Below are 22,562 nucleotides of genomic sequence, written 5' to 3'. Positions count from 1 at the left end.
TAGAGTTCAGGCATCTTATGGAAGGCTGCACAAGGCTCCAGAGTATGTTCAAGAAGGCTCTGAATGTGCTGCCAAGATCACAGGAGAAGAGCAGGAATAGGGTCTCCTTCCACCTCATGCTTCAGCCGGATTCCAGAAGACCTGAGCTGACCATAGATTTGGGTCAAGTCCCTAAAAACTGTCCCACAACCAACTCCACATCACAGTTTTCCTTCACAGCATTCACTCCCTTAGAGTCCGCTCCTTATCTGACAGAAAAAGCCAACTTGAGTTAATTAGTAACAGAAAACAATGCCAGTGTTCAAAAGTGACTCTTGAAGTAATACTTCAGGCATACCCCTCTTCTACCTTTCTTGACTGAAAGGAAGACATCAGCCTATAGAAATATGCTAGTGCAGGCACCCTTGCTTAGCTGCTGGCCTGGGTCAAGCCATTGCACCAGACAGTCAATGCTCTCAGAGAGGCATTCTTTCCCATCCTCACTTTTGTCACCTGCTCACATCCAATTCAACAGCCATATGGACACATGGCAAGTCAATCCATGCACTCACCAGCCTAATAGTTACACAACCCTCAGATCCAACAATAGGGAGGAGCAGAAACAGACAGCTGTGGACAACATGGAAAGGACTTAAGGGGAATCCCTAATGTAATTAAAAACATTTAACAAGTCACTTGGCCTTGATAAAATATTCAGGGATAGGGGGAAATAGATGAATCTGAAAAAAGAACACGGCAGGTATGATTCAGGTATGCACTTTGTAGCAGAGACTTCTTGTGGCTGTCTGCCAGCAGTCACAGGTTTGTGCATGCCTGTAAAACCACTGAGAAAAAAAATGCAATCCTGCCTTTTGTATACTAGGGGTTTATGTTGAAAAGCATGTTACAATTGAGCTTCATCACATGCCAGCTAAGTGTACAAGGCAAATAAAACACTTCATTCAATTTCAATGCGTATTTTCTCCTGTCCTACACATAACCTCAACAGACAAAATGAAAAGGACCTTACACTGAAATCACAATGGGTAGTGGAGAGGAAGAGAAATTATTTTTTTAAGAAAAAGTTAAGCTAAAAGAAGCTCAAGAGTCAAAACTTAAAAAAAAAAAAAAAAAGGAAAGAGTCAAATTAGAGGTCTTGAACAGCAATTGATCAAGAAAGAACCTAGATTGTGATCATTGTTGTTTTTTAGAAACTGAATGTTCTCAAAAACCAAACACCAATTTGCTTTTTCAATTTTGGAAAGGAGTCATTCAATAAGTGGCTAAAAATAAGGACAAAAATCATGTAATGTAGAACAGTTGAAGTCCTAGCTAGTGCTATTTGCCATTTCAAATTTAAAACCTCCATGCATTACTGAAATTCTTTAACCAGTATTTTCCAAGTATTACCATTAAGTCATACTCAGTACATGCAATCCATAACTTGATACATTTTATTCTAAAACAGGGGGGAATTGAATGGGGAGAATTGAAAATGCTTTCAAATCTGTTTTACAGTTTCAAGTAGAAAAAAACCCGACCTTATCTTTTAGGAGTAAGCAAGAGCAAACACTAGAGATCTCAGCTTAAAGCCAGCAAACACACTTCCTCTCCTACTCCCCTCCCACTCCCTCAGGATAAAGGGAGAAACAAACAGCCATACAATAGGCTGTGGCTGTAGGCTGGAAGCAATAGGAACCCTTTTACTGACCAAATCTTTGATAGTTCACAATTCAGCAAGTTGAATGGAGTTAACAATGACATAGCAAGATGCCTACAACACATCTATTACTGCATCACGCTAAACATTAAAATAAACACACTGTTTTTCCTTGTAGTCTATCTGCAGTCTGCCATCAAAATAGCAGTTTATTCCCTGATTCTGCTTTCCCTCAGCCCACTTGTGGCTATTAAACAGTCAGCACCACAAGACAAATCAGATCAGCCTGCTGATCAAACAGGGAACTACCCCACAGAAAAAACTTGCTTGCTGATCTGAGTCACCACAGAGCCACATGCTCACTAAAGGCCGATTAGAATGGCAGAAATGTTTAGAAAGGTATAGCAGTAGGAAGGGATTTGGATTATCCCCTTGAGCATCAAATCAAGATTCACTAAGGCATAGAAACAGAAATGTTTTTGGACCTCCTTGCAACAAATATAGTGCAAGTTTAGAGAACTGCTGCATCCAACACAATTTGTGTTTTGTTTATGAAAGTCTCCAGGGGATGGCCATAACTCTGGGCCAGATAAACCAACCACAGCAGACACCTTTTAGTAGAGGATCAACCCATCAATGTTTTGGAGCTTCTAAAACACAAAGCTTTAGAACAATTCTATTTTGACACTATTCAATTCGGTTTTCTGACTTTTCTTTTGAAAATCTGTTAAGATTACACTAGCTCAGCCTCAATTATTTCATAATGCACAAGTTTAAATGACAACACGATTTGCTAAACATTACATAACGTGCATCCTTCAGATCCCAAGCTGCTCCTTTTGTGCAGCTTTTTCCAGTTTCTTCCCCCTCATAACTTCCAAAACAATTAACTGCCAGTAGCAGAATTATGTTAATGGCTCATCAGAAACTATATTAACAACCATACAGCAGGTACTATGCCAACATTTTTTCTTTATTTTTAGTATATGACAGTCTGATTTTTATTTCATTAACTCAGCAACAAGTGTTTCCAGAGTACAAAACAGCATACTGCTGAAAAAGAGACCAATTCACACAAGTTCGAACACACAATCTGGGACCATATTACACACAGCTGGAGTAATAAAAAAGCTGTAAACCTTGTCTGAACTACACAATTGTCAGTGAGAGGGTCACTGCCTTCATGCTGCACATGCCTTGGAAAGCTTGAATAAGTCTCCTGTATGAAACATCAGAAACTAAAGGAAGCAATTACATAAAAACAAAAATGCTTTGAAAGAAAATGTTAAGCTAAAATAACACTTCTACACTCAACATCATGTTTGACTGCATTTCAGAAGTGTAGTTTTGGGGGTTTTTTTTGACATTTCTAACAGGTACAAACCAGAAAAACTAACTCGGCAAATTTTATCTGTTTTAGGTCTACAAAAACCCCACAATACTTGATTTGTGCTGTCAAAAAAATTTACGTGTGCTGCCCTCACCACTACACAATCTGCACAAAAAAATCTTATTGGAAATGCAGGTATAAAACAGGTATTATCTCTGTTAAAAATGCACAAAAGGAAGTGAGAAGTAACAATTTTGAACTAAGTTTTGACCCAATTTTTAATTCAAAGTATTTCAATAAAAAACACTTGGGATATTTGCTCCATAACAGCTCAGTACATTGACGAATATTTGGTTTTCATCAGCTTGAATATTATAACAATGTGTGCATATGACCAGACAAGTGATACTTGCGCTTCATAAAATAAGGTTTAGCATACTACCCATTATTAAACCAAAGCAGCAGTCATCTGGGAAATCACTACAACATGGGCAAATTGAATCAAGATCAAGTCAAGTGCTTAATAAAAATAGGACAGCTGTAAACAACATAAAAGTGAATGGTAAACTTCATTTACAGATTCCTCCTCATGGACTATATTGTTAACAAATCCAAGATGAGCCCTATCAACAGAGGGGGAAGAAAACAAAACAATCTTTAGTTTACAAAAAGTTATTTCTAAGAGCGGAACTCAAGTGGTCAAAACCTGATGAAATCAGCTACCAGCACAAATGAGCAAAGATGGGTTAGTTATCCTGCTACTTTAATGAAAAAAAGATTAGTCCACTAGAAGCACCCAGCAGGTGTTCAAAAAACTGCTGTCAGAAATAAAACAATTCCTCAGGAAAGTGTTCCAAGTAGTACTGGCAAGAAAGTCCTAATCTTTCACTTAGTACAATGCATCCCATCAGCTTTCTATCTTACAAGCTTACACTTGTAAGAATGTTTTTTAACTTGGTTGTCCAAAGGACAGTGTAAGACTTTCTTTATACATGCTGAAACTGAAATAATTTGATTCAGGGTATGAATTCACCCAGACTACTTATGAGAAGATGTAGTCATCAATATGTCCTCATCACCTACTATTAAAAGTAATGTATATAAGAAAATGCAAAACAAATCACCTTGCAATTAGTAAAACTAAAATCTTTTTTTAGTCCATAGGAAACATCTCTCACAATAAAGTAATCAGTAATTTATTTTAAACAGTAGTCTTCAGCAAAATGTAAAACCAATATTAAGTGTGTTAAAATGATGGTATTTTATTTCAGTTAAAAAGCAATTTAGAAGTCCTAATGAACTCTGACAGCACTATTTAGCATTCTCAGGGAGCGATGGACAGAAATACTGAAGGGTGCTCTAGTAAACCAGTAAAACTAGTTATATGCTCAGCATTTAATGGAACAGCTCGGACAGTAATTTCAGATTCCAATTTTCAGAGTCATGTATCATCTACCATTCTACTCATCCACCTTAATCAAAATTTATTCTTTTATGGAAACAGTTAATGTAAATCATCAACTTCTTTACACGTCTTTGAAATCCTCATATCCTGACATAATCTGACAGAAAGATTATATTTTTCCCTGTCCCACTACTCAGCTTATTCCACTCCAGCTCACATTCAAAGCTGGATGCTTTTTTGCCCTAAAAAAGCTCCACTAACCCAAGTGTTTGATTTCCATATTACATACTCCAAATCTTACAGCCTTCTATCTTCCCCTTCCACACAAACCACTCCAAGAGATGTGACAAGTAGGCTTTAAAATCAAAATACATTTATTGTACTGTCTTCTCTCTTCTCAACGTAAGTACACCATCTACCACTGCCATGATTCCTTTCTTTTAAATAAACACTAGACAGTCTTTAATCTAGGTTAGGATTCTTGCATTCTGTTAAATCATTCAGGGTTACTAATACCTTAATGTTTACCCCAAATTTTATAGTCTGTGTCTCATCCTCTTGACTCCCCTATTAAAAAATTGGCCTGCCCTAATTGCCTTCAACATTATTGGTTTTCTCCCACACTGTTACCACTCTCAGTTTTCTAGTCCTGCACTGTTTTGCTTTCCCCATTTATCAAGCCTGTAATACAGAAACTCATTCAACCACAATCGTAGTATATAAAAAAAAATCACCTCCTCTTTTTTTCAGATATGTCTTCCCCTAAGGATTATCTAAATTCAAGCCTTATGATTACATGGTGTCAGGTAAACTTCAGCTGGTTTAAAACAAGCAACACACAAAACTTACAGCCTCCACACAACCTTTCTTAGTTTATTGCTCTGTAATAGTCCAAAGAGCTGCCTCAGTGTCATCTATCACACAAAAAAATCACCATACAGTAGAGAGAGGTTGGAAGGCACCTCTGGAGGTCAGCTACTCCAAATGCCTGGCTCAAAGGGAAGTAACTACATTAGGTTGCTAAGGTCCAGCCAGTTTTTCCTGTCTCCAAGGACAGAGCCTCCACAAACTCTACAGAAAGCCTGTTTCAATGTTCAGCCATGAGTGTCCTCTTTGCTTTAAAATTACAGTCTTTCACTGGAATTTGTCCTTGCTGCTTTTCCTTTTGTCATACAGCACCACTGAGTCTTGAACCTCACACCCTTCACTCCCCCAGTCAATCAGGTACTCTCACACATTAATGGGATCCCTCCGAGCCTTCTCCAGGCAGAGTTCCAGCTCTCAGTGCCTCCTTGAGTGAAGGATGCTGCAGTCCCACCATCATCCCTGTAGGCCTAAGCCTTGCTCCAGCATACCCATGACTCATACTGGGGAGACCAAAACTGTGCTCTGCACACCAGCCAGCCTTTCTGGTGCTGTGTAGAACAGAAGGATCACCTTCCGCAACCTGCTAACAATGCAGCAATGGCTTTCTCTGCCAAAACTATGTCACTGTTTATAATCAAACTGATGTTCGGTTGGCTGATTGGCACCAATCAGCACTCCCATGTCCTTCTCTGCCAAGCTGTTTTCAAGCCTCTCAGTCCCTAGCCTGTGTTGATGTATGGAGTTAATTCTGCCAGGTGCAGGACATGGCATTTTCCTGGGCTGAGCTTCATAAACTTCCCATCAGACCATTTCTCCAGCCAGTCTGTGTCTCTCTGAACTCATCTGGTATATTAGCCACTCTCTCCAGGTCTGTACCAACAGCAAACTTGATGACCATGTCACACAGCCCACATCATTAATAAAGATGTCAAATAGCCCCAGCAGTCATTGAAACCTGATAATTTTGTGCATCTCAAGCTTAACGTTTCTTAAATAGTTTCCATCTTCTACCACAAGCCATTATTTTCATATCAATGCAATGTGCATTCAGCAAACTATGAAAATTTGTTTCAACTTCAAGCAGGAGATGGAACTTAACTTTCAGCTGGCATTTCCCACCTAAAGCACTTCACTTTCCTTCACAGTGTTGAAAAAAATGGCTTTATCTCTAAATTGTTAGAGATTGTCCCACTCTGTTCTGCACTGGTGCAGCCTCACCTCAAGTCCTGTGTGCAGTTTTGGGCACAAGGATACAAAAGAAAAAAAAAGAAAAAAACATATATAAAGCTATTAAGAGATCATCCAAAGGAGGGCAACAAAGATGAAGGGTCTGGAGGGGAAGCCTTATAAGGAATGGCTGAAGTCACTTGGTCTGTTCAGCCTGGAAGAGACTGAGGGAAGATTTCACTGCAGTTACAACTTCCTCATGAGAGGAAGATGAGGGGCAGGCACTGATCTCTTCTCTGTGGTGACCAGTGACAGGGCCCAAGGGAATGGCCTGAAGGTCAGGGAAAATTTAGGCTGGGTACTAGAAAAAGATTCCCCTGTAAGGATGTGGTCAAAGCATCAAGTCTGCCAGAGCTAAAGAAGTGTTCGCACAACAGTCTCAGGTATGTGGTGTGACTCTCAAGGCTGGTCCTGTGCAGGAAGAGCTGGACTTCTGAGTTGGAAGGGACCCACAGGATCATAGAACATTCTGTTTATTCTGGCTTCTGTGTTCCCACACCCTATCAGTTTCTTGTCTTCCTCCCCAGTAACTGTACTTGACTTCCAATCTTTGCATTGCCGTCTTTCAGATTTGCCTCGCTACAATGTTGTTATCCACTTGCTGAAAACCCATACAACATGAAGTTTTATGGATGTAATACTTACAGCAAACACTTTGGGATTTCTGCATAGGGTCCATCATCAATGCACAGATTATGGGAGATAAGAGTTACTCAGGGAAAAAGCAGGACGATGAAATGTAAGCTCATATCAAACATAAGCCTCAGATAACTTTCCAACTTTTCCTGCCTCTCCAACGTCCCAGTTTATGGTCAAACACTTAAGTATTTCTTTTGCTTGCTTTTAAGCCTCAAAGAATTTTTGTAAAGAGACACTGCTAATCAGATCATGAATTTGCTTCGTTCCCTGTTCCACACATACAAGATCACAGACAACAATCTGTTGTTAGAGTCACCAACACTACATCATCCTTGTCACCAGCTATGTAACTGGAAAAACTCCTTACCTTGAGGAAGATAACCTGCATAAGACATTTAAGTGAAAGTTGTTCAAGTTGAATAAAAATTCATTTAAGTCAGATACCCAAAAATAGACGTGGCATTCTGTATGTGCTAGACACATTCCAGCCACTTTCTGGAGAAGCTCCAGTACAACCACACTTTGCAGTTTTTCGAGTTTGGTTATCAACAGGAGGCAAGGGTACCTCTCACTCATAAAGGAGTAGCTGGATTATCTCCATCAGAGTCTATCAAAGTGTTTGTTCATTTACGTCTGGTAACACTTGATAGTAACAGAAGAGTTTTCTGAACATTGCCTTTTAAATTAGATTTGCTCTGCAACATACCTAGCTCCTATCTGCAACAAGATGTGTCTGCAGCAGTTCCACAAATCAAAGAAAATGCAACTCGATAATGGCTAATTGCATAACTAGTGCTGTTCTTAAAAGCTATCTTACCCAATCTATTGCCAGACACTGGAAAATATAAGAAAGTTTAAAAGAGGAGACAGTCCCACCAACACACAAAAAGGTGAAAATGAGATGACAATGAGAAGCAGAGATTAGAGCAGGATGAACCTGGACACAAATTACAGACTGAGCAGCAAGAGATGGTCAAAGAATAAAAAGAAAGGGTTGACAAGAGGCCCAAGAGAAATAAAAATTTTATTTTCTTAAGAATTAAGAATTAAGTATCATGATTACTATGCAATTAGGAATTATTACCAAAGTATTAACTTCACAATAAAAAAAATGAAGACGTTAAACATCAGCTATGTGGAGGTTTTTGCTTCAGTTTAGAAGCCATGTTTAAGAAGTCTTTCAATGTTGCAGAAGCACCTCAAGAAACTTGAGTTTTATGCATCTGTGCAAACTGAATTTCCTCCTCGTGTCCATACACACAATAAGGCTATTAATTAGTTTTAGTTACATCTGGATTTTTTATTACCTGTATATGTTTCTGAAAAGTCTTGATTTTCACTCAGCAGACAAAGCCCAGTTACACCCAAATGCCACATAAACACAGAATTCATTATATCTTCATTGACTACTGTAACTAAAAGCTTTTAAAAATAATTTGTCTAAAACCAGCAGTATGTTTATCAATTAAGTGTCATGCACTACCCTTCCCACTTACACCTGGGAACCAAGAAGATGAGCAACCTCAATTGACTGTGGCTGCCGAAAAGTGATTTCCATTAAGTGCTGTGATTAGAATTGCCACTGACAAGAACAATGAAGACTCAAAGCCAGAACATGCCTTCATATGAGTTCAGGTTTTTTGACCAGATAAATAAAGACAAAAATATAAATAAATAGCTTAAGAGTTGACAAACATTATCTAATGTCTTTAATATCATAACTGAGGACTCAGACAATGGGATCAAGTGCACACTATGTTCACAATGACACTGAATTGGTCAGGAGCGTTGGTTTGCTGGAGGGTAGGAAGACTCTGGAGAGGGATCTGGATCGATAGGCCAGGATCAATTGTGAGGTGGTATTCCACTAAGGTGGAAGTAGTGTGGGGGGTGTGAATGAGCTGCTATGGGTGCTTAATTTCTATCCGGACTTAAGCCACAACAGTGGTTCAAAAAGGTGAACTGCTGGGTCCTGCTTGGGAGTTAAAAAATGCCATGCAGGGCTACACAGTGAGGGCAGAGTAGCTGGGAAGCTACCCAGTAGAAAGGGACATGGAGGTCCTGATCAATACCTGCCTGCACAGGAGTCAACCTTGTGTCCAGGAGGCCAAGAAGGCCAGTGGAATCCTGGCTTATATCAGAAATATAAGCTGTGGCCAGCAGGACCAGGGCAGTGAAGTGATTGTCCTGCTTTACTTGGCACTCGTGAGGCCACACCTCGAATCCTGTGTTCAGTTTTGGGCCTCTCATAACAAGGAAGATATTGAGGTGCTGGAGCTTGTCTAGAGATGGTCAAGAAAGCCAAAGAGTAAGTCCTGTGAGAAGCAGCTGAGGGAGCTGGGGTTGTTCAGACTGGAGAAGAGGAGGCTCACAGAGATCTTATTGCTCTCTACAACTCTGAAAGGAGTGTGTAGCCAGATGGGGGTGGGTATCTTCTAGGCAACTGTTGACAGGACAAGTGGACATGGCCTCAAGCTCTGTCAGAGGAAGTTCAGGTTGGATATCAGAAGAATTTCTTCATGGAAAGGGTTGTCAAGCATTGGAATGGACTGCCCAGGGAGGTTGTAGAGTCACCTTTCCCAGGGATATTCAAGAAATGGACACAGCACTTGGTGCTAAGGCTTACTTGACGAGATGGTGATCAGTCAAAGGTTGGGATCAATGATCTTGAAGGTCTTTTCCAACCTAGACGTTTCTGTGTTTCAAGGAAAGAGGTGGCAAGAACCAGATTTTGCAGATACAGAATGGAAGAACAGTACGTTAGATATCCAAACCCTACAACTTTGAATGCAAGTATAGCATGAACCAATGCAAAAGAAATATTGTCTTGATCTTAATCTCAACAACTGCTGAACGCATTTCAAAACAAAAAAAGCTTGCTTTTTTGAATAACTCCACTTACCTACTTAATTCACACATTCTAAGTGTTTCGCTAAATCCAACTTTTTAAATACCAATGGGAAACCACAGAAGGATGACTGTCTAGTCCACAACAGCTTTACTGACATGTTACAACATTATCTTAATACTCCAGTGGCACAGATGGGACCTTCCAACTCACCAATACAGCATGGCTAGACACAGTGCAGCCTGAAGTCAATGACTTCAGAAAAATTAAACCAAAAATACTGTCTGTAAGGAGAAAACAGGAAGACAAATTACTTTCATCCTTCTTCTTTACTGCCTATAATAGGAACAATGTGTTATTCTGTAGATGCCAAATATCATCTAATTCTAGTATAATACTGCATCCTCTGATATAAAAATCAGTTTCTGTCCATAAGTGAAGATCCTTTCCTACCTCAGGGGTCTCAGAAAGGGTGCAGTGTGCAGTGTCTGCCATCCAGAATAAAACTAGTCTCTATGAGATGAAGGGCATTAATAACAGTGCCCAGCCACCAGCATTTTCAGCCATAACACCAGCAACCATCTTTTATCTGGAGCCCTTTCCCCATAAACAAGCTCCAGCATTCAAAGCAAATACCACTGATCACCTCCTTCACTTTCCCTTCACAAAACTATCTTGCTTGCAGGACCAAGCCATTCCTCTATGTACAGCTCCATTAGACAACGGCGCAGCCATCCTCCCTCACACAGGGCAATGATAACAAGTGGCACAGGCTCCAAGTGCACCAGCCCTCTCCAGCCATCAGCTACATCCCATCAGCTGTTTCCCAGCACTTCCACAGATGCTGCAAGGACAGTTACTTGGGTCAGATAGGTAATAAAGACAGTCCCCTATGTCTTTATTTTCACTTCAAACGGCAATTGTGTGGTCACACTATGGGGAGCTGTGGTCCTTTTTCCTCAGATCTGCCGAATCACTGTAACCAGGGCAGCTCCTCCACAACCGCCTGGGAACCCAGAACAGTTTGCACTTTGGTCACCTCAGTGCTACCAGCTGCTCACCTCCAACTATGGGGCACTGTTTTGCACTGAGCACTGAATACCCCCATTGCCATCAGCCCATTACTCTGTCAAAGACAGCTCCTGACTCTGGCCCTACTGAGATGGCAATTCCAGAGCCCTGCTGGAAGCAGACCAGGGGCCTCAGAGGCTGAGACTAGATCACCCCAGTTCTTACTCACTCCATCCACTTTTTTTTGGACAGGTTTTCCACCTGTTAACACACAATTTATACATGCACTTGTAATTCCCATTAACAAAAAATACAACTCCTTCCAGATTTCACACCACTGCAAATACTCTAGATGCAGGCCATATCCGATCCAGATGCTGCCTGCATTCCCCACCAATTACCGCCACAGGCAAAACTGCCTCAACTAAGGCAATTCAATTTAAACTACTGGCAATCATCAGGCAACTAATTATCAATTTGGGTATTGAGGAAAAAAAAAAACCAACCTAACTTTCAGGGAAGTACCTTTTGTCCTCCTTCCCCAGACTCTGCTTCAGCAAGAAACATTTTCCCCTTACCCTTCTATCTGAACTGCTCATTTGCGTGGTTCCTTACACTCAGTCCCTCCCCAGCCCTTCAGCAAGATGACACAGGAGGCAAGGGTCAGCACGTAATGGTTTTTCTGCCATGCCTTACTTCTTACTAATTTTATTCCACTACTGGTTGTGTCTTAAACTGTTACTCTGCTCTAGCAGGTGTAACTGTTCAGGAGTGACTGATGTAAAGGTTGCAATACCTTTGGCAGAGTCTGTGCTCCAGTGTGGGCCTGCCATTTCCTCAGGGGAGAGTCAACCATGGGGCTGCAGTCCCTCAGGGCATCTCTGCGCCAGCATGGGTTGCCCACAGGTTACAGTCCCTTCAGGAGTGCCTTACCTACAGCCCGGAGTGCACTCAGGAGTGTCCCTGCTCCAGTTCTGCCTCCACAGGAGGCAGCTCCTTCGAGGGGATAGCTCCTGTGGCATTGACTGCCCAGAAGTGTACTCTTCCCTCTAGCTCTTTCCTGTTCTTTCCTCTCACATCTTAGCATACCTCATCATTCTGCCTCCTCTTCATCCTCTTGCACATCTTCCCCATTTGTGTCTCCTGCCCATTTCAGTTGTTACTTATTCGTAAAAGAGTTATGAGCAGTAGCACCACACATGCTCACTTGACAGGTTGAGATTTAAGCATGCAATAGATAGTTTTAATCATCTTTAAAGCCAGCCAAAATCAGCCATACCCAAAGTAGTCTCTTCCCCCACTAAGCACCCTTTCTGCCCCCCAGTACTGAAATCCTGCCATTCGTGTCCAAGGTAACCCATACAGGTAGTTTTCAAGAAAGAAGTTAATTATCCAAGTGAATATAAGATCTAAGGATAACTGAACTATAGCAAAACAAAATAAAACTATTAGAGCTTATTAGTGACTTTGCATTTTAAAAAACAAACACCCCCCCAAAAAAATCCAACAAAACCACCAAAAAGTCACAAAAAAAAAAAAACCAAAAAAAACCCCAAAAAACAACAACAACAAGAAAAAAAAAAGGTATTCATAAGTTCAATTTGGAAAGTGTTAGTGGGCCCAGTCTTGTTTAATTTATCCATCAGTGACTTGGATGAAGGGGCAGAGGCCTCCTCAGCAATTTCACTGACAACACAAAGCTGGGAGGACTGGCTGATACCCCAGAGGGCTGTGCAGCTCTTCAGAAGGACCTCAACAGGCTGGAGAGATGGGCACAGAGGAGCCTTCTGAAATTCAGCAAAGACAAATTCAGAGTCCTGCACGTGGGGAGGAACAACCCCAGGCACCTGCACAGGCTGGGGGTGACCTGCTGGGAAGCAGCTCTGCGGAGAAAAGCTGGGGGTCCTGATGGACAACAAGCTCTCCATGAGCCAGCAGTGCCCTGGTGGCCAGAAGGTCAGTGGTATCCTGGGCTGCATTATGAAGAGCATTGCCAGCAGGTCAAGGGAGATGAATCCTGCCCCTCATCTCAGCCTTGGTTCCTCACCTGGAATGCTGTGTCCAGTTCTGGGCTCCTCAGTAAAAGAGAGACAATAAAGAGTGTCCAGCAGAGAGCTCTGAAAATGATTAAGGGACTGGAGCATCCCTCATGAGGAAAGGCTGAGGGAGCTGGGCCTGTTCAATGTTGAAAATAGATGACTGAGAGGCGACCCCGTAAGTGTCTATGAGCGTCTGAAGGGAGGGTGCCAAGAGGATGGAGCCAGGCCCTTCTCAGCGGTGCCAAGCAATAGGACAAAAGAACTGAAGGACAGAAACTGATGCACAGGAAGTTCCACCTAAATATGAGGAAGGACTTCTTTATTGTGCAGGGGACTGAGCAGGAACAGGTTGCCCAGAGAGCCTGGGGAGTCTCCTTCACCAGAGATATTCAAGAACTGTCTTGAACTGGACACAGTCTCGTGCTATGCACTTGAGGATTAACAAGGATGGCTGGACCAGATGATCAACTATGGTCCTTTCCAACCTGACCCATTCTGCAAGCTTTGCTTTAGTCAGGGCTGAGGTTTATCACAGGTACCTATCAGATGCAGTAGAGCAGCAAGAAAGGAGAACAGATAAGCACAAGGAAAGCAAACAGAAATTCAGGTATTTTCTAATCCTAGGAGTGATGCAAGAGTGTCCTTTTACTTAAGAAAGCAAAACGACTATCTAAAAAGAGATGCATTCTTAATTCTTTCTCCACTTACCCATAGAAAATTCCTCTGTCGGTTCTATCTAAATGCAAACACTGCTCACAAACTCTAAAGGCATTTTTACTTGGACTTATCCAAGAAGGATCTGACTCACTACATATACTTGTTTTACTAGTACTATCATTATTTCTCAATACAAAAAAGAAGTGTGCTTATGGCTGGCACAAAGTACTGTGCTCTTTCAGTTGTTCTGCCGTACAGCCTTTGCAGTCAAACATCATACATTTTCTAAGTCGTGTGCACCCTGGCCTCTCACTACCACCGGGAAAGTCACACTTTACAATGTATACCAGTACACAACAAACACCAAGACTTCCGCAGCAGCGCTAAGGGCAACGGAGCAAAGATCACCGGGCAGAGCAGGAGGCAGAAAACCAGAGGACGGTTTTTTACCCGAAGACCGACGGCAGGGACAGAGCCGTGCCATAAGCACGGCCAGCCCGACCGCCGGGTCTCTCGGCGGGGTCTGCGGGAACCCCCCGCAGGCAGGCAGGCGAGTCCCCGGGCTGACACACGGGGCAGGGGAGCCGCCGGCCCGGAGCGGAGGCAGCGCGGCCCGCTGCCCGGGCGCTCCGGGCGCGATGGCGGGTGGGTGACGGAACAACGCCGGCGCCATGCCCCCGCACCCCAGCGCTTACGTGTAGATGATGGACATGAAGTGCATGAGCCAGAGCACGACGAAGAGGATGAGCCCGAAGATGGCGAGTCCCTCCGAGGCCAGGGCCAGCACCGCCATCCCCGGAGGTCACGGCGGCCCGGGCAGAAGCCGGCGGCGGAGCGGAGCGGAGCGAGACGGGGGCGCGGACGGCGGGGCGGCGGTTGCTGCGGGCGGACTCTGGGGCGGCTCCGGAGGCACCGCTGCTGCTCCGCACCGGCCTGCGCGCGGCAGCCGCTCACGCGCCGAGAGCCGTCACCGCCGCCTGTCAGCGCAGGAGGCGGGGCGGGCGGGCACATCCGTTACCGGCCCGGACCCGCCCGCCGCCGCCGCCGCCTGACCTTGGGTCAGTCTCCCTCGGGCCGCCGAAGGAGGTGCGGGGCCGCGGCGGCAGGCGAAGGGCGGGTGTACCCCACCCCGCCAGCTTCGACCGCTGGGGAGGGGTGCGAGTGCGGCAGAGGCGCTGGTTCCGTATCATCCGACTTTGGTGTTGGCCGCTGAGGAGACCGCAGTTCTTTATACACGGAGGCGGGGATCGGGGGCAGTCGGATATAGCCGGTGTTGCCGAGCATCTCTGAGGAGAGGCTGTGGCAGCTGGAGCAGTTCAGTCTGGAAAAGAGAAGACTGAGAGGGGATCTCATTAATGCACATAAATATCTCAAAAGCAGGTGCCAAGACTCAAGGTGCCAGAGTCTTTTCGGCAAGGCCCAGCGACAGGACGGGGAACAGTGGCCATAAACTAAATCAGAAGTTCCTCTCAACGTGAGAAAGAACTTCTCACGTTCAACAGGTAGAGCACTGGAACAGGCTATGCAAGGAGGTCATGGAGTCTCCTTGTCCCGAGACATTCCAAACCCACCTGCACTTGTTCCTGGTTCACCTGTTCTAGGTGACCCAGCCTTGGCAGGGGTTGTGGACGGGATGATCTCCAGAGGTGTCTTCCAACACTAACTGTTCTCTGGTTCTGAGATCTAGTACGAGGGGCTGATACTTTTCTTTATTGCTTTTGAGTCCAAACACTTTCTTGGTGATGTTGAATACTGCAGGATGGGATAGCTGTATCTAGCATAGGTGTGCACCTGTGAGTTGCTGGCAGTGCAGAACTCTGTGAGTCAGAGAGCTGCTCCAAGGACTGGGGCAACTCCAGCATTCATATTGCCATCTGTGGAGCCCAAGCAGTGCTAAAGCAACCTGGTGACTACCAGCCTTGGCTACATTTGAGTTAATGTCCAGTTAATGAAAGAGTCAGTTGCTCATTACTAATCCTCTGAGCCAGCTCTTCTTGCCTTTATTTCATTACAGTGTTTATGGCAATTCCTATTACTGTGATGCGGCTCCATTTATTTTTGAGGGGTTTCACATGCAGAAACCTCCCAACACTTCAACACTTCTGCTTTCTTTTACAGTTCAGCATTTTTGATCTGGGGTCAGAAATATCAATTTATCTTTTTTTTTTTTTCTTATTGTGTAATAGGCAAACATGCATTGCATTAACTGTTTTAAATTTAACTCCATTAATCTGGGGTATGCTGTGGGAGGACAAAATGACTTGACTGGCTGTGCCTTGATTATACTGAGCTTGCCAGAATAAGCACAGTTTTACATAAAAGACTATGTTTACCTGTCCATGAGACGGTATACTTTTTCTCAGGAGTCTTCACCAATTACATAAGCTGAACATTGCAGTGTATGCATGTTCTCTAATACTTGTTGGTTTTGTTTTTTTTTTTCCTTCACAGCTCTCTTATTAATGTAGGTACAGGAGTGTTCATAAATTCTGCTAAGAACTCAGTTGTGATTTTGAAAAGTATCCTAGTCACCACAATAACTGTAGAAAGAATTGGGTTTCAAGTTAGCTCTAGCTGTATGTGAGAAGTTAAGATATAGTAATTTAAAGGCATCTTAAAAAGGGATCTCACCTGGTGTGGAATTGACCAAATTTAAAGTATAATTTAAAACTAAAAGTGAAAAGCTACAAATAACTGGTAAGAACAAGTGAGGTATCAGTCCATTCTACTGCAAACACTGCCTGTATAGTCTGTTAGTTCCTGGTTAATGTTAGTTTCCACATAAATAAATCATGGGGCCAGCAACATGCCTTTTCACTGGCTTCAGTGATTTTTTATTATAACTTCCTTAAAAATAACTTTTCAAGTAAAACAAATTACCTTAATTTTCAAATTCCCCTATTGTGTTTGTATGTCATTTGTAACTGAAAGTGGCAGGTTTTTTTCTATTTGTTCCTTCATTTAGGGTCTAATGATCAGATTTATATTGATTTAAGATTGCCTCAATGAGCTTTATAGGCATTTTTTAGCCATGATTTGAATTGCCATGCTCAATGTTGGCACAGTCACAAGACTAGTTGAGTCAGAGAATTCAGAGCTGATACGTATTAATTGTTGGAATATAGCTCATATAACCTTTACCTGCATCTTGCTTGCATCTCTCTTCTAAGGCAGAAACAGCCTATGCAGAAGAGTATCTTGGCTTAAAATATGACAGTACAGGGAATTGAGGAAGATTGAGGGCCTGTCGCCAGTAATCAGTAAAGCAAATAATCAGTTTATTAAACTGAAGCAGTAAAGCTTATTTTTTTGTCCTTGAAGATGTTTGCCTGGGAGATTAGATTGAGATGCTGCTTATTGTGCAACAGGTAGGGTCAATGACTCCATGCAAACAAACTTTGCTGAGACTTCTTCATAAATAAGATGAACAGAGGTACTGACTCCTGTACTTCAGCCAGTCATACTGATGAGTGAGCCGTCCTCAAGCAGTGTTTCATGGGGAAACACCAAGCTAGTACAAATAACTTTGTCTAGAAAAGGTTCCACCTTTCTGTCGTCCTCTCTGGGATGTCATTCTTCCCTCTGGTTGTATGGGGAGAAAGAACTCTCTCATGAGGTTTTTAAGGTAAAAAGTTGCAGCACTCAGTGTTCAAGTTGATGTAAGGTTTAAAGCCAGAATCTTCAGTATACTTTTAGGATTGTAATGGAGGAAAATCAGGGATGGTATAGCCTTCAACCTGAGCAACTTCTCTAGTAAAAGAGTCTAGTAAAATTTGCTTCCACATGGATTCTTTTAGCAGGTATATTAAAATTAGTGGGGGAGCAAAGAGTAAAGGTTGCCTGAAACATGGGGCTGCCTGGCGTTGTGACAATTCAGTAGTAGGGGACGTACACTTGGTCTCCCCTCTGTAAGTGTGGAGTGCAACAATTCACAGAGAGCAGTGTTCTTCAAGCAGAGCAAATCTGCTACTGAAAGGTGCCTCATTATGCCTTGGGGCATGATACACCCTGGTGTTTTAATCAAGTGCTTGGGACTTAATGCAAATGTGTACTATGTTTAAATTGAAAACAAAATTAGCCATCCCATGTGCTATAAAGCTGCTGTTCTTGGTTCATTCATCATTTTGCCAAAATATTGATTAATTTTAACAGTGTTTGAGTGTAGTTTGTTGCAGGTTGAAAAAGATTTATTTAATACAAATCTTCATCATAAAGGCCCGAGGTGACCTAGATATGAGACTTGTTCCAACAACAAAAATGATGCAATAGAAGCACTCATGTAATTTTGAACTGAAAAAAAGGGATAAATATAATTATTTAACAAAGGAACAATAGTGGATTAACCTGTAGTGATACTGGTATTAATGCTGAGAAGGTTGTGGAAACCAAAACCACTAAAGTTTCTCTTACTGGTATACCTATGAAAGGTTTGAACCCTATACAGACCTCCCAGTTTTCTTCTCAACCATCAGTTTCTGTTGAAAACCATTGCTTACGTAAGCTTTGGAGAGAGAAAATTGATCTAAGTCTCCATCCTCAGCTGACAAGACAGTTTGTCACCTAGATTTCAGTTAAAATTGTATTTAAAATCTGCTGAAATGCTATTTCAGAATTTGTATTAGTGTTCCCAAGTACATTTTCTCCAGTTCACTTTACTATTACTGTTTCTGTTTAGAATGGTATCACTGAAGTTCTGGGCAAATAGAAGGCAAGAATAAATTTGCTTTCTTTTGCTTATGTGTCATTTTCCTTATGAAAATATAAGGGAACAGACAGTGGAAGTTTTCGCTTTGCTCAATGATTAGATCCATTAATGCATCTGCACTCTGAAACTGCTTTGTAAAATATTTTATTATAAAGGGAACATGCATTGGTAAGGATTGTGTGTCTTCAAAACTTGATTCTAGTTATTTAAACTCTGAGATGTCTGTCTTCTTTTATTAAAAATCCACTTTTGTTCATTTTAATTAAATCAAAGAAATGTGTGTATTACAGCTCTCCATGTTTGTTACTATATAAATACTCTGCCTTGCATCTTCCTCTTTAAATGATTAGATTATAAATAAAGTTGCAGTTATTAGTTGGATTTGATACAGAAATCTATGCAATTGCTTGTTAGCCTCCATGCCTGAGTTCAGAACTTATATTTAAGTCCTAGAGCACTTGTGTATATAAAAGCCTGTCTAGTAGGGGCAAGAGAGAGAGACCAAAAAAGAGACAGTTCTGCCAGTATCCTCTTTGTTTGGCAGTAACAAGCAATCAGATCTGCATGTGTGAAGTGGCTTGTGAAGTTTAACAAATGCAGTTCTAGTCTAGCCCATAATACTTGTCTTGTCTGTTACTGTGTCTCAAAAAATTGAACACCAGAAAAATTAGAGACCAGAGCTCTTATGCCCAAGGATTGAAAAAGTTAAAGCTACAGGTTGCAGTGAAACCTCAAAGTACAAATCTGAAAGGAATAAAGCCTCGGTACTTTTGATCTTCAGAAATAATTTTGTAATAGAACAGGAAAGCAGTATTTAAAAAAGAACTCACATGTTTCAGGTACATGTATTTTTCTTGACAAGTTGATCCAGGCTGATTAACCTATAAACCTCCCAAATATTGCTGTTGGAAATAACTAGGCTTATTCACTCAGCATTAAATTGTGGAATACTTGGAGAATAGTTACATGTAGATAACCAAGGTAAATAATTTTGCAGAGTCACAGAATAGTTTGGTTTGGAATAGACCTCTGGAGATAATTTATTCCAATTTACTGCTTGAGCAGGGTCATTGAGAGTAATTTGCTGAGTTGGGAGTCAGTCTCCATCTTCATTACTCCACCCAACCAGGTATTTCTGCACTTTGGTAATATTCCTCCAGGGCCTTCTGCAATTTGAACAATCCTGACTCTTTTGTCACTCCTCATATGTCAGATGCTTTAGTGTCTGTCATCTTTGTGACCCTCAGCTGGTCTATTTCCATGCTGCTACATGCAGTGGCAATGCACATAACAATGAAAGCCAGGATAATGTTGGCCTTCTTTGTCTAAAGGGTGCATTGCTGCTTATGGTCAGCTTTGTGTCCACCAGCACCCCAGGTCCTTCTCTGCAAAGCTGCCTTCCCAACAGTTTGCCCTCAGTGTGTACTGCTGCCTTAGGTTGTTCCTCCCCAGATGCAGGACTTGTAATTTTCTTCCTTGAATTCTACATGAATTCCATGTAGTTTTTGTCAGCCCATCCATCCAGACTGTCAAAATCCCTCTGAATTTCAATCCACCCATGTATGTTATCAGCCACACTTCCCAGTTTTGTAGCATTTGCAAACTTTCTGAGGGTTCAAACAGCACTGGCCCCTCTATTGACACTTGATGCATTCCAATAGTGACTGGCCTCCAGCTGGAGTTCTTGCCACTGATCACAAGGCTTGGAGCCTGGCTCCCCAAGCCAGTTTTCAGGTTACTTCACCACATGCTTATCTGGTTTATTCCTTGTCATTTTGTCCAGGAAGATATTGTGGGAGACAGTGGTAAAAGCCTTCTTGAAGTTCAGATTCACAACTTCCAGTTACCACCCCTTATCCACAAAACTAGTCATCTGGTCATAGAAGGCTACATAGAAGGTTGATTCTCACTGCCTAAGTCCATGTCAACTACTCCCAATCACTTTATTGTTCCTTGTTTGTTTAGAAACGTTTTCCAGGATAGTTGATCCATCACCTTCCCAGGGATTGAGGTGAGGCCAATCAGCCTGTAGTTTCATGGCTGTAGCTTGTGGCCCTGCTGGAAAACAGGAGGGACATTTGCTTTCTCCTAGTCCTCAGGAACCTCCCATGTTCTGCTGATGTGTCAAAGACAGTCAGAAAGGTCCCGCTGCTTCAGCACTCATGTGCATCTGTCAGGTGGAATGGTCTCCTGATCTTCCTGCACTGAAGGTAGGCACTGAGTATTTCAGTCATATCCACGTCCTTTGTCACCAAGTATCCTCCCTGCTTAAGCAGTGGTCCTACATTTTCTATGATCTTTTTTTTTCCTACAGGTTATTTCACTGTCCTTCACATTCTTCATCAGATTCAACTCCAGATGGACTGTGGCTTTCCCTCTGTGCTCAGAAAGACTGTCTGTATTCCTTCAGAGCTGCCAGTCCCACCTCTTCTAAGATTCCATTTTATACTTGATTTTGATGAGGAGACCTTGCTTATTCATACAGGTCTTTTCAACCTTTTTCCTGTATATGCTCTGAATATCTTCCATTTCTTTACTGCTCTTTCCTGATTGTCCTTCAAAGTTCTTATTCTTCACTTCAGCAGACACATTTTGTAAGGGTTTGTTCTCCAAGGCCCACCTCCAAATGTTTGCTCTGGCTTGTCCTCTGTTATGTACTCCAGAGTCTCTCCTTTTGTTTTACAATTATCAGTGAGCAAGAACAATGGGGCTTTGTTATAAGTAAGTGTTAACAGGTAATTTTTTTGATTTTTATCTGCTGCCTTTTTATTTCTTTACCTCCTCTTTTCTCCATTTTTATTTTGAAATTTTCAGAACAAGGATTATCCCTCTGAGATGAAAAGACATTATTTTTCAATATACAGACTGTCACAAAATTCTCGTATCTAAACACCAGTGTATTTTTATTTTTTAAAAAATTTCCTATAAACAAATTACATGCTCCTTCTAGGGCATGTAATGCTATCCTTACCTCCTGGAAAACAAAACCATCTGGCCACAGTATTTTGATTATTGTGGAGCCACAGGCCATGGAGGATGGCCAGGAATCTCTCCCTGTGTGGTTGTATGAGAAAAAGAGGGTGGTGATCAGGGTGAGAGCATCTGATTGAAAAAGAGTGATAGTTGTGATATTTTTCATATCTGAAGTTCAAAAGGAAAACAGTAAATCTATCTATGTCTATGTCTATATCTATAACTATATCTATATATCCCACAGAATCACAGAATCAGTTAGGTTGGAAAAGATCTTTGAGACCACTGAGTCCAGCCTCTCACCTAACACCACCTTGTCAACTAGACTATGGCACTGAGTGCCACATCCAGTGTTTCCTTAAACACCTCCAGGGACAGGGAGTCCACCAGGTCCAGTGTTTTAAAAGTCATATCTCTAAGGAATATTAAGCAAACAGGTTCCTTTTAAGAACAAAATCTGTTGCAGGTATTATTACCAAAAATACCAGTAAAATAAAGCTCCTTATTACCAATGTGGCATTAAGAAGCAGGCATTCTTTATTATGGCACTGAATGCACACGTGATATCTCCACCAGTTGAGTTAAGCATAGAAAAGCTCTTGCTTTTATACTGAATCTTACATAACATTAATTGATTTCCCTGGAATAAACATACATGTGATAATTATTTCCCTGAAATTATTATTATCAAATGTTCCCTCCCCTTTGCACATGTGTTCATATGTCCTAGGGTTTTCCCTGGTGGTTGTAAACCCTGAAGTTACAGCTGACTGCTGTATAAACTGGTGTTACTACCCAAACATGGAAGTAACTTCATTATTTTGCACCTCTTCTTGGTTAGCATTTAACATGATCCTGCAGAATAAGCATTGTGTGGTTCCATTGGCTACTGGTTTTGCAGCATAAGCATTGTATTTTTCCACCAGCTGAGCAAATAATTCTTCATCTGACAACAGTATGTACATGGAATTTCACATGCTAAGCAGAATATATATCAAAATATAGTTGTTGTTTTTAACCAAGAAACATGTTAGAGAAATATTGAGTATAAGCATAGAAAGGGAAGAAGAAGGTAATTTGCATTTACATTTTTATTTGTTTAGGTAATGTTTTAAATTTACATTTTTCATTAATAGTTTTGAGAATAAAATCAGATTTTTTTACAAGTATCTTTAAAAAATACTTACTGTTAATTGTCCAGTTGGATACACACTATGCATGG

The 22,562-nt window shown here is 41.8% G+C and overlaps 1 protein-coding gene across 5 annotated transcripts in view; it reads right to left on the bottom strand.

Annotated features, from left to right (window-relative positions):
- Positions 1–14,625, bottom strand: part of UGCG (UDP-glucose ceramide glucosyltransferase) — a 44,198-nt gene extending 29,573 nt beyond the window's left edge. For 2 of the 5 annotated variants that reach the window (XR_008428475.1, XM_053931549.1), the window contains exon 1: positions 14,358–14,625. Coding sequence is in view for 3 of the 5 variants with exons in the window: in XM_053931549.1 (XP_053787524.1) it covers positions 14,358–14,455 (98 nt within the window). In the remaining 2 variants the exon portion in view is untranslated. The remainder of the gene's footprint in view (positions 1–14,357) is intronic. The other 3 variants (XR_008428476.1, XM_053931550.1, XM_053931548.1) reach the window with 2 other exon arrangements.
- Positions 14,626–22,562: the final 7,937 nt, after the last annotated feature.

Source organism: Vidua chalybeata, chromosome Z (assembly GCF_026979565.1).
Source record: "Vidua chalybeata isolate OUT-0048 chromosome Z, bVidCha1 merged haplotype, whole genome shotgun sequence".
Classification (NCBI taxonomy): Eukaryota; Metazoa; Chordata; class Aves; order Passeriformes; family Viduidae; genus Vidua; species Vidua chalybeata.
Note: the sequence above shows the minus strand (reverse complement) of the source record. Positions and strands in the feature narration are given on the sequence as shown.